Source organism: Rattus norvegicus, chromosome 8 (genome assembly GCF_036323735.1).
Source record: "Rattus norvegicus strain BN/NHsdMcwi chromosome 8, GRCr8, whole genome shotgun sequence".
Taxonomy (NCBI): Eukaryota; Metazoa; Chordata; class Mammalia; order Rodentia; family Muridae; genus Rattus; species Rattus norvegicus.
Window position 1 is genome coordinate 20799947 of NC_086026.1, and position 12065 is coordinate 20812011.

A 12065-nucleotide genomic window follows, 5' to 3' on the forward strand; every position below is an offset into this window, starting at 1 on the left:
GTCTGTCCTAACCTCAGAGGACAGGCTGGTTTACCCTTTGCCTGCTGTGATTAAGAGACAATGGTTTTTGATGCTTTTAACACTCAGAGACTACCCCTTCTGATGCAGATCTCTGCTGCCCTCCAGTCCCCCAAGGAAAACCATTCTGCCACGTTTGTGCTATTTTTGAGGGATGGGAATTTCCCTGCAGTGTGTATGTGATTTCAGGGGAAAATTGGTTCTGAACAAAAGCTTAGCTGTGCCTAGTTAAGTAGTGAAAACCTTGAGGTTTTTCAAGAGGAAGAAAGATGTGGGTCTGAGGGGAACTTGTTCTTTCTTAATCTGGGCAGTTTTATGTCTAGCAGGTTTCCGATTTTATCAGTGCCCTGAGCCCAGACTGCCCAGTTCCCACTGAAACATACATACCCCTCTCCTAAAGTGACCCCAACACACAGTCATGAAACGAAAAGTTTCCTGTGACATCCTGACATTAAATAACTATGATGTGAAAAACGGTAATTTCTAAATTATTTGTTTAATTCTTTTTTTTTTTTAAAGACAGAATCTCATGCAGCTTAGGCTGGCTCAAAATTCCTATGAAGCCGAGGATAGCCTAAACTCTTAATCCTCTAGACTCAGCCTCCCAAGTGCTGGGACTACAGGCACGTCTCACCATGGTAATCTTTTTACATTTTAGTTTTATTTAAGACAGCAAGCATCTCTGTGTGCAGCCCTGGGTGTCCTGGAACTCTCTATGTAGCCAAGGCTGGCCTTGAACACACAGACCTGCCTGCCTCTTCCTCTGAGTGCTGGGGCACTATGAAGTCTTCAATCTTAAAATTAGGTATCTTGTCTGTGGATTAATCGTACATTTATTGGTGTCCACTCGAGGCCAGCTTTGCATGCAGGCTGAGAGTCCCCGCTGAAGTGGCAGATGCCTCGCCTGCCTTCATTGGTTTACTGTTGGTGGTGGTGAAGTGACTTCCCTTTGCGTGGGCAGTGAGCTCAGTGGCTTACAGATTACATTGAGTAGTGTAACGCCTGACAGTGTGGGACACCTCCCTCTAAGCCTTAACCCTGACGCCAGCAGTCTTTAAGACACCAGTGCCAGAGCCTACCAACATCGAGCTGCCTTTGCTAGTGTCAGCTACGGTGGACGAAGACTGACAGTCGGCCGTCGGAGTTGCAGTCTGCCTGCTTTCCGCGCGGTCCGAGACCCTGTCTCCCCGGCACCCGAAGCCCCGGAGTTCAGAGAATAGCTCCTTAGCCTTTAGGTGCGGCTCCTGTCACCCTGCGAGGCGCGGACCCGCGTGGGCTACGGTCAAGGCCGGCCCGGGCCCCGCCCCTCGGGGCGGCTCTGCGCATGCTCGGCGGTGCGGCCGGCAGAGCGGGCGGCGGCGACCTGGAGACCCCCGAGGGATGGAAGCGCCGGCGCCGGCGGAGGCGGCGGGATGCGAGGAGCTCGGTGGGTGTCTGCTGGGCCCGAACCGTACCCGGGGCATGGGCGTCTCCCGCGTTCGCAGTGAGGGCGCGGGCCTTCGCGTCCGCCGCGGCGGCATCCGGGCTCCGGGTGTCTCGCGCGCCTGGTGGGGGCGTCCCTGCGCGCGCACTGAGCACTGGGGTAGCAGGATGGCGGGATGGCGGGGTGGCGGGGTGATGTGGTTTGCAGTGGCCCCAGGCAGAGGTTGGTTGGTCCCAGGACCCTGGCTGGGCGTGAGTTCCTAGGGCCAGCACAGCACAGTGGTCCCCAGGCCTGGCGGGGCCTTGCAGGTTTCTGCACCGTGTTTGAGCGTCTTTCTGCCTGAGAGTCTTCAATCTTTCTATGTCTGTCATCCTGTCCATCTGTCTGTCCCACGGGCCTGTGCTTGTAGCACTGTGCGCCAGCGCGGGGGGAGTCGCCCTCTTTGTCCACGTCAAAGGGAGGCGGGAGCTGCTGCCGCTCTGTTTTTTTCCAGGATGCTTTAAGGAAGTTACCATTGTTTTCTTTTCTAAGCCCTGGATCTCAACTCTGGGCGTCTCCAGGTGAAGCCTCATTGACTCCTCTGCAGCCCAGCTGCAGGGAAGTTGCTGCCTGGAGAACAGGACATTCCTGGGCTCTGACTGGGGCCCCCGAGCGCGCTCTGTTTCCATGGTTTTGGAAGCCTTGCTTCTGTTACTGCTGTCAGAAAGAAAACAGAAGTCAGGATCAGGATAGAACGATGTCCTTCCAGCGGCACACTGTGTTAAGGACTATTTCTTGAAGAAAGAGGTTAAATTTAAACATACTTTGAAGTAATTCACAGACTGGCATTCCTGTAATAATGTGCCAGCCCTTCATGGTTGTTTTCAACAAAGGTATTTACAACAAAGGTAAAAACTGTAAGTCTAGCTTTCATTGAGAACAGACTGTCAAGTTGGGTGCTGCATACTATGCTAGCCAATGCCTACTTGATCCTCACAAGAATCCAGGGAGGCAAGTTCTTTGGTCTTGCAAATCATCTCATTAAAGGCAGGGCCCTGTTAGTACAAACTCAAGTTTACACACTTGCAATCCCAGTGTTCATGGGGTTGAGGCAAGTGGACCGTCGGCCTATGCCACACTGTGAGTTCTAGGTCAGTGTGGCCCACACAGTGAGGTCCTGACTCTGCCCTTACCCTCTGGAAAAGTTTATCCTTTCACTCAGCAATTTTATGTGTAGGATATTTCTCAAAGGATTAAATCATGTAATTAAACTGTGTCGGGTTGAGAGGATGGTTCAGTGGGTGAGAGCACTTCCCATGCAAGCCCGACGACCTGAATTTGGACTCCCAGAACCCATGTAAAGCAGGGAGTAAAGCAGGAACATGGGAGTCTGTCATCCTTGGACACCGAGGTGGGAGACAGAGGCAGAGGCATCACTCATGTGCTTGAATGGCAGCTGCATGAAGTAAGATGTGATTTAGTACAGTCATCTGCTCAGCTGTTCAAAGTGTTACGGAAGCACGCTCACCCTGTATCATCTGTTAACTGGAGAAGCTCACTGGCTCTGTCCTCCCTGTCCCTCTTCTTTTTGGATTTTTGAGGTGAGGTCTTACTTTGTAGTTCAGGGCATAGGATACATCATAAGGAAAGGACCATCTCCCCCAAACTCCAGCCAGTCAACTCATCAGGATGCTGCTCCCTTGGCCATTGTATTTAGTAAGCAACACAGAGGGTGAACAGCGGAGGTACCTCAGGTGGTTAGCCTGTCCAGCGAAGGCTGCTGTGGGAGGAGGAGCAGTGGAAGGGGCCTGTAAGGGACTATGAGCTGAGTATCTGCAGCGCTTGGCCAACTTTGGTTTATTTATAGTTTTGAGACAGGGTCATACTACGTAGCCCTGGCTATCTTAGAACTCAGAGAGCTGCCAGCCTCTGCCTCCAGAGGGCCAGGATGAAAGGGTGGGCCCTGCATGAGTTAGGTTTTAGAAGGGTGGTGGGGAAGGGGAGCGGAGTCTGGCTAAGCTGCTGGAGTGTTGGTCTAGTCTGCCTTAAGCTCTAGGTTTGATCCCCATCCCTGCATGAACTGGGCATGGTGGTGTGTCGCCCAGGAGGTAGAGGGAGGGAGATTAGAAGTTCAGAATCAACCTCTGCTACACAGTAAGTTTGAAGCCACTCTGGTCTACATGAGACCTTGTTTAAAAAAACAGAAACACAACAAAAACACATGCTTATGGTGGTTTCCATGTGACCAATGGACGTTAGCACAAAAGCGGGAACTGGAGAGAGGCCAGTGTGCTCTTCAGACCAGCATGGTGGCAGCAATGGAAACAGAAAGAGGCGGGTAGACCCTGGATGAAGTAGACCAGCGTGATTTCCAAAGAGACTGGGTGAAGGCAGGCAGGATGGCTATAGGGACCTGAATGTCTGAATACAGAAGTGCTTGGGCTGAGGGCTTATGACAGTTTTATAGCGTGTCCAGCCTTTTATGTTTCCCTCATTAAACACGCTTCTGATGACTAGTTGTTGGCTGACAGGATGACTCTCCCCTTGAGTTAGACCATGCGAGTCTCTGTGCCTTTCTCTGCGTTCTCTTATTTATGGTTACTCACTTGAAGGGAAGTCGGCCACCATAGGACACTCAGGCAGCCCAAAGACAGTGTTCATGGGGCATGGCCCAAAGATAGTGGCTATGGGGTGCAGATCAGAGGCCTCCTGACACAACCCAACCATAGAAGTGATCCCTGAGAACCCAGACTTAGGAGGAGACTTGCTCACATGGGTTTGGAGAGGAAGATGAGGGTTTGGGTTAGAGCTGTTCATGTGTACAGTTACTGAAAGGTGAGGAATAGGGAGGAAAGTCTGGAAGTTGTCACATACAGGTAACCCTAAAGTTGTGGGGAGGGCAGGGAAGGAAGGGAGGGAGGAAGAAGAGGAGAAGGAATACAAAAATACCCTGAATTGTTACTGAGGTAGATTGAGGGTGGTGACATAGTTAGTTTTTTAGAGAGCACTGTTACACTGTTTCTCAGGCTTTATGGTTTTGTACAGTGGCTGAGTGTTACATAATACAGAAGGCGGTTTAACATTGGCCATCTGGGGAGAGCTCTGCTGGAGACAGAGGATAGGCTTCTTACATTCCAAAGCCATTGGGGTTTCTGGCTTGTTTCTTATATTCTCTTCTCTCACCCACAGGAATTAAAGCAGTCTGCTTTCATGATCAAGGTGGCGGTTCATAGGTTTGCGCTATTTATCATAAAAGAAACAATGTCCACCATACTTTTTTCCAATTGCCAGTATGTAAGTGGCTTCTTATTTTGTGGGAATATAAGAGCAATATAGCGCCTCTAAAGGTTTTTAATCTTTACATAGGAAGGAAGCACAGAGACGGTTCTGTGGTCCACCCGCACCGTTAGCTAGTTCCCACCTTGTTCTGTTTCCTTCTCTCCATTTCCACTTTACTTTTTAAAACACCACGGTGTAGTGTGTGTACACAGTCACTCTCCTGACTCATTGGATGACTGCCCTTGTCTGGGCCTTCGAATTGCACCGTGAAGGCGGGGCTGTACTCTCTAGGGCGGGCACGCCACAGTGAGCAGAGTAAGTCTGTGTACTTAGCAGACTTTAAGGATTTCTGCTTCAACAAACACCTTTATGAGTAGCTTGTCAGAAGTAGCGTTTCTGGATGAGAGTGATGAGCACTTTAGGACTCTAATATGTGTTCCTAAACTCGTCAGCTTTTAGCTACACCTGGAACTGATGTCAGGGTAGGCAATTGAGGCTGAAACAAAAGTTGGGGTGACAGAACAGAGAGCATTTGTATTCTCCCTAATTTAAGCTTCATTAGTTGTGCACACACTACATATATCTAAGGTGTATAATATTTAATAGACTAAGTGTTTTTTGTTATATGTTGAACACTTGTAAATAGGAATAATTATACCCGAGTAGTTTGAAATCTCCTTCTTAGTAGTATTTTATCAGGAATTGCTAATTTTTCCTATTTTACCACAGCCTTTATAGGAATAGTTTAATTTATTGCTTTCTAAAAATTGCATAAAACTTCAGCGAATAACAGACCACGTGTAAGCTACATGGGCTCTGTAATTTTTAATTACTTGGTGTAGAGTTGTTCAAATGTTGTTCCATGTATTCTTAACTTTATTAAATCCTCTACCATGTTGGGGTTTTAGGTATCATCATCACCATGATTATTATTAGAGGATTAATTTACTAGTTCCTATAGTGTGCAAATGCAAGTCAGGGTACAGCCTGTGGGCGAGTGCAGCTCCGGGCACAGCCTGGAGCCAGTTCTCGCCTTCTACTGTGTGGGTCTTGGGAATCAAATTCAGGTCTTCACATATGGTGGCCAGCATCCTCACCTACCTCGCTGTCTCCTTGAGTATGACCTGTGCATTAGCTTCCACCTCTGTCTCCTTTTAGCTGGTGTGACGTCCCATCTTTGCAAACTAAGTCTGACCAGACACCCTGTAGCTCCAAAATACTCAGTGTCAATTATTTTTATTAGGGCATTTCTTTTTTTTCTTTCTTTTTTTTTTTTTTTTTTTTTTTTTGGAGGTTAAAAACCTTTTAAAAAAATTTTTTTTAATTGGCTATTTTTTTATTTACATTTCAAATGTTTTCCCTTTCCCGGTTTCCCTTCCATAAATCCCCTATCCCATCCTCCCCTTCTTCTGTGAGAGCGTTCCCCCACCCACCCACCCCTTCCTGCCTCCCCTTCCTGACATTCCCCTACACTGGAGGGTCCAGCATTGGCAGAAACAAGGGCTTCTCCTCTTATTAGGGCATTTCTAATTTCATGTCAAATATTTGTATTTTAAAGTCTTAGAAAGCATAATTTGTGACACTGGACTAGCAGGGGTGGAACTGCTGCTCGTTGATGGCTCGTGGGCTTGGAGGGGGCTCCACGTTTCATGCCTGATGTCTCATTTTATCCCCTAGTCCTCTGAGAGGTGGGAATTGTGAGTTTCATCATGCATGTAACAGAGGCCTTGGGTAGGAGGTCATCTGAGGGCTTCATACCTCTGCTTAAAACTCTCCAGTGGGGGTTGGAGATTTGGCTCAGTGGTAGAGCGCTTGCCTAGGAAGTGCAAGGTCCTGGGTTCGATCCCCAGCCCCGAAAAAAAGAAGAAAAAAAAAGCTCTCCAGTGGCCACTGCCTGCATGAGGTTGGTCTCTGAGTATTCACAGTGTGTGTGTCCCAGTAAAATACACCCTGGAGTTCAGGTAATCAGTGTGGAAAACAGGATGTAAACCACCCTACATTTTATGTTGGTTATCTGGTCAGGTGACAATATGTTGGACTCATCACATTAAATACAGTGAACTCTTACACGTCCTCTCAGCAGCAGGCAGAGGTTCAGGCCTGGTGTGTGCTGTGTGGTCTTCTGACCAAAGCCAGTGTTAGTGCTGAGAGCCGTTATTGATGTGTTTACCTACTAAGTCCTGGAATTCAGACAGAGTGCAGTTTCACACAGCGTTCCTAGTGACTCGTGGAGATGCTGAGCGCTGTAAGTGACTGAGCCTGTTTACAGAGATCTCATCCTCAGCGCTCTGCTTCAAGCGGGATATCAATGAACATGTTAAGTTGTGGCTTCTTAGATGCAGTTGTCCTGGTGTAAGCACAGGGGTAGGACTTAGCTACTTGTGCGTCCTGCTGCTGCGTCCTCCTTCCGTGGCAGAGGCAGAGTAATCCAGAAATGTAGACTCGAGTTCCTAACCTGCTAAGTACTTTTCTCTCAGCTTCAACTTTTGTAAATGAATTCGTTTAAATCCTGTTATGAGAAGGTTAGAGGAGCGTCCTAATAATAATTAACCTATTAAGATGTTCAAACATGAGGGGTTTGAGAGTTGATTGAAGGCAAAGAAATATCAAAAAATATTTTTCAGCATGCTATGGGATCATGTTTCCTAGACTGTTAGAACATTGAGAATGACTTTAGAACCGCAGAAAGTCATTTGCTAGAAAACCTACGTTGGGAGGGACTGAGAGCCCAGCTGACCTGTATGTAGGAGTCAAGCCAGCGTTGTGAAGCTGATTTGAAAGCCAAACATAAATTACAAAACTGCTATTTACAGCCATTTTAATACTTGCAGATTACAGTCTCAGGTTTTATCTACAAAGATACTGAAAATAAATTTACCCCCTTAACCAGTAAAAGCAAACTTCTCATTTAGAGACGATACGTTTTTAAAGGTGTGAGAGAACTTACCTTTCCTTGACTTTGCACGGCTTCTGTGATCTCTTTGGCAGCGGGCTTCAGATAAGATGGTTAAGGTTTTGAAGTGTTGGTAGTGATAGCTGTCTTTATGGAGAGCGCAGTGACCTCACCACGGCACAGCACAGGGCAGAAATGAGCAGGTGGGCGTGGCTGGTAGTTTGGACAAGCTCAGCTGATCAAAGAGAATGTCAACAGTCCACAGGGCAGCAGGGTGCACTGGGGTATAAAACCAAAGCCCATGAAAAGAATAGGGATGGCTGTTGTGGGTTCACCAACTTTCCCAGAAGTCATTTGTTGGTCCTGCACAGTGCCTCAGGAAGTGATCTTACTTGGAGATAGGACCTCCTGTAGACTGAGTGTGACTGAGTCTTTACAGAGAGGTGGACTCAGGCACCGACTCGGTTACGGGAGCATGTTACATGGCCATGGAAATGAGCACAGACTCGATTATGGGAGCATGTTACATGGCCATGGAAATGAGCACAGACTCGGTTACGGGTGCATGTTACATGGCCATGGAAATGAGCACAGAGGCCAACTCCTTCCCAACCCCCGGAGGAGCCTGCCTTCCCAACACTGTTTCAGGCGTCTGGACCTGTGGGATGATGATGTCTGTTGTCTTAAGTCCCATTTTGTTACGGTCACCCTCACAAAACTCCAGTGATGGCTTTGTAGGGAAACAATGGCATTGTTTTGGGTGAAGCATGACAGAAAAGGAAGCAGGATCTGTGGTAAGATGAGATACATATACCTGATCCTAATGTGTGTGGGGCTAATTGTGAGAGTACCACAGGAGACCTTCCATGGGGAAACAGTTAACTCTCCCCTTATACGTTTTCATTGTGTTCAGGTCTAGCCTTTATATTCTGTGATACTAGAGACTAGGAAACAAGGGGACCTTACATAGCAGCCCTGGAGAATGCACTGACTGTGACAGAATCTGAGGAACCAATTCATGACGAAAGGCAGTAGAGTCTGAATTATAAAAGTCCTCATGGATTTAGATGATGACAGGAATTTGGAACTTTCCGTAGCTTAGCTGGTTTTACCCTCTCTATTAGTAACTCACTTCAGGAGGAATGATAGAAGCATAGACTTTTAAAGTATTGCCCAGTATTGTAAGGCCTTACCGAATTACTAAAAATCCATAGGCTGAAATCTAAGTGGCACTAGACTGGACTGTCTAGTTCTAATGTCTAAACATATCAGTCCCTAGCCTGTGAATTCAGTAAGGAGCAAAAGTAAATGGTTCATAAAACAGTGTGGGGAGACCAAAGATACTATAAGCACCAAGACATTGGGAAGCAGAGAAAGGAACCATTTATCATGTTGTTGAAAACATGAAGGGTGCACAGGAGTACAGCACGGAGTGGATAGGAGCACAGCACAGAGTGCACAGGAGCACAGCACGGAGTGCACAGGAGCACGGCACAGAGTGTACAGGAGCACGGCACAGAGTGTACAGGAGCACGGCACGGAGTGTACAGGAGTACGGTATGGAGAGGACAGGAGCATGGCACAGAGTGTACAGGAGTACGGTATGGAGAGGACAGGAGCACGGCACAGAGTGTACAGGAGTACGGTATGGAGAGGACAGGAGCACGGCATGGAGTGTACAGGAGCACGGTGTGGAGAGGACAGGAGCACGGCATGGAGTGTACAGGAGCACAGTATAGAGAGGACAGGAGCACGGCACGGAGTGTACAGGAGCATGGTGTGGAGAGGACAGGAGCACAGCACGGAGAGGACAGGAGCACGGTATGGAGAGGACAGGAGCACAACATGGAGAGGACAGGAGCACGGTATGGAGAGAACAGGAGCATGGCACAGAGTGCACAAGAGCACGATACTGAGAGGACAGGAGCACGGTGTGGAGAGAACAGGAGCACGGCACGGAAAGGACAGGAGCACGGCATGGAGAGGACAGTGGTGGCATTGGGATCTGTGAAGAGTAGAGGGTAAGGGACTAGGAAGAAACAAGTGGGAAACCTCTTTCAATGTGATCATCTTGAAGTACTAAGAGAGAGGTCTGATCTTCAAGTTAGTCGTTGAGGGCGGAGGCCAGGAAAGGAATTTTGTTAGTAGCAGGACGGAGGGGCAGCCTTGTCAAAGATTGCTTATGGAGGGGAGCTGGGCAGAACAGACGAGCGGTTCCTCACACCCTGACTGTGAAGGGTATGAAAGAGGGGGACATGGAGGCAGAAGAGGAGTTCATGGGGGAAAGAAGGGGTCCCTGGGAGCAAAGTAGGGGAATGGCCGGGGAGGGGGGAGATCAACAAAAGCAAAGTATGCACGAAAATACGAAAGCCGGTACTTTGTATACTAAATTTTGAATGAAGACTGAGTCCTCGCAGAATAATGTAGTGGTGAGTTCTTCCTAAAGAACCTGCTAGAACTGCGTGCTCAGAGCGAGTCCACAGCACGCCAGGACCTCAAGGCCTTCCTCTCAGCTCCAGTGCAGGCGGGGTGGAGCATACCAGTTTGTCAGCAAGCCTTGCTGGGCCTCGCTGACACAGTCCAGTTGGTATAAACTAATGGACGATTGAGGAGACTGTCAGAGAACTACAGGAATGCTGATCTAAATCTAAAGTGCAAGCAGAGACATGGAGGGAAGAACACACGCAGGAAGTGGTTCAAGTGAAAGGAAGCGCAGGCGGCACAAGCCGTAGCCATGCAGTGTGCCTGACTTTCTTCCTTGCTGTGGCCACATGCACCACAGGAAGCTTTATCTTTGCTAGTCTGTCGTGGCAGGGGGAACATGATGGCAGAGGCGGCATGGCTGCAGGTGGCCCTTTGCTGGTGGGAGCATGCACGAGCTAGCTCACATGGCTGGATCAGGACGTAGAGGCAGGACAGAAAGACTGGACTGTGAACCTCAAGGCCCAGAGACTCTAGCTGGGCTCCACTTCTAAAGGTCTGCCATCTTCCTGGTGGGGACCAAGTGTTCAAAAACATGAACGGGGGATGCTTTGCATTTGAACTGTAACATACAGGTGGTAGGTAGAGATTGTACAGCACCCAAAACTGTCAGAGCAGGTGTCACAAAGATGCTGAGAATGCCCATTGCTCTTGCAGAGGACCTGAGTTTCGTTCCCAGTACTCACATAGGTGGCTTTCAGGTGGCCTGTAGTTCTAGTTCCAAGAGATCCAATGCCTCCTTCTGGACTCTGCAGACACCTGGACTCATGCTTGCACAGACTCACATACAGACACACGTACACACATAATTTAAACACCTAAAAACTGTCTAGGTGGTAAAAAGCTAAGAAGACAAGGAGAGCTAAGGACATTCTAAAATACACAGTGACGGAGGTGACCAGCAGAACAGCCCAAGTCAGTGGAGTCTGTGGCCCTGACTGGCATTGACTGCCTGGCCCGAAACAGCCCAGTTAATTGGTGCAGCTTGGGAAGTCAGAACTCTGATGTGTGGATTCTCTAGTTCTTAGGAAGGGTGCTGTCACAGGGTGAACTGAGATCATGTGTGCATGCTCTGTAGGAACTCGTGGACGCGAGTCTGCGTTTGGGAGGGAAAGGATAGTTGCAGCAAATGCTGAAAGTTAAAGTCTGCAAAAAAAGAGAAAAATACACAGTGTCGGTACTATTTTTCTCCGTTTGGCAAATTTAAACCTGAAATAATTCTAAAATGAAGAGTTTGAAGAGCGAGGGTGATCATTTCTAACTATAGTTACTCTACTCCCTGCATGCGTTCTATGAGTGGTAGATGAATGTGTTTAACTTTAAAATCTTTGTGTTTCTGTCTTAGCAAGCTCAGGTTTAATGATTTCTTTTATTATAGTGAGAGGTGGTGGTGAACAGCCAAATGAAAACATTAGGAAGAAGATAGCGTTCTGATATGAAAATTTTAACATTGAGATGGATGTAATTTTAAGTACTTAAAAATGTGATTATTAGGGCTGGAGAGATGGCTCAGTGGTTAAGAGCCCTGACTGCTCTTCTAAAGGTCCTGAGTTCAATTCCCAGCAACCACATGGTGGCTCACAGCCATCTGTAATGGGATCTGATGCCCTCTTCTGGTGTGTCTGAGGACAGTGACAGTGCACTCATATATAATAAATAAATACATCTTTACAAAAAAGATTTTAAAAAATATGATTATTATTTACCTGTTACAATATGATTTGAAACTGGTCAGATATAGAAAATATATTTGATTATTTCTTTATATTTCTTGTCCTGTAAACTTCATGTGGATAAAACGAGAACTGTTTTCTATAGTAAGTAGCTTTTCCGTCTGCACTGTGTAATTCAAATAGAACATCCAGAAAGCAAGTCTCATTGTTTCTTTGTGATAATATCAAGACTCAGGGTGTGGTGCTGAGGTGAACTAAGATACCCTGCTGCAGTGAATACACATGGCATTTCTGTGTGTGTGTGTGTGTGTGTGTGTGT

The 12065-nt window shown here is 47.6% G+C and overlaps 2 protein-coding genes across 3 annotated transcripts in view; one reads left to right on the forward strand and one right to left on the reverse strand.

Moving 5' to 3' along the window:
• Positions 1–533: 533 nt before the first annotated feature.
• On the reverse strand, positions 534–7759 carry LOC134479996 (uncharacterized). Its single transcript, XM_063266290.1, has 2 exons — positions 7647–7759; positions 534–2137 (listed from the first exon to the last, which is right to left on the reverse strand). Exon 2 carries the CDS (start codon positions 2107–2109, stop codon positions 1243–1245), a length of 867 nt encoding a protein of 288 aa, XP_063122360.1. The 5' UTR covers positions 2110–2137; positions 7647–7759; the 3' UTR covers positions 534–1242.
• The window catches only part of Slc36a4 (solute carrier family 36 member 4), a 32791-nt gene continuing 22035 nt past the window's right edge, over positions 1310–12065 (forward strand). Inside the window, exon 1 of one of the 2 annotated variants that reach the window (XM_006242558.5) lies at positions 1310–1444. In XM_006242558.5, the coding sequence (XP_006242620.1) occupies positions 1399–1444 (46 nt within the window). In that variant the 5' untranslated portion in view covers positions 1310–1398. The remainder of the gene's footprint in view (positions 1445–12065) is intronic. The other variant, NM_001108127.1, reaches the window with a different exon arrangement.

Coding starts and splice junctions, on each gene's coding strand:
- LOC134479996 (XM_063266290.1), bottom strand. CDS start 2,109: ATGGAAACAGAGCGCGCTCGGGGGCCCCAGTCAGAGCCCAGGAATGTC.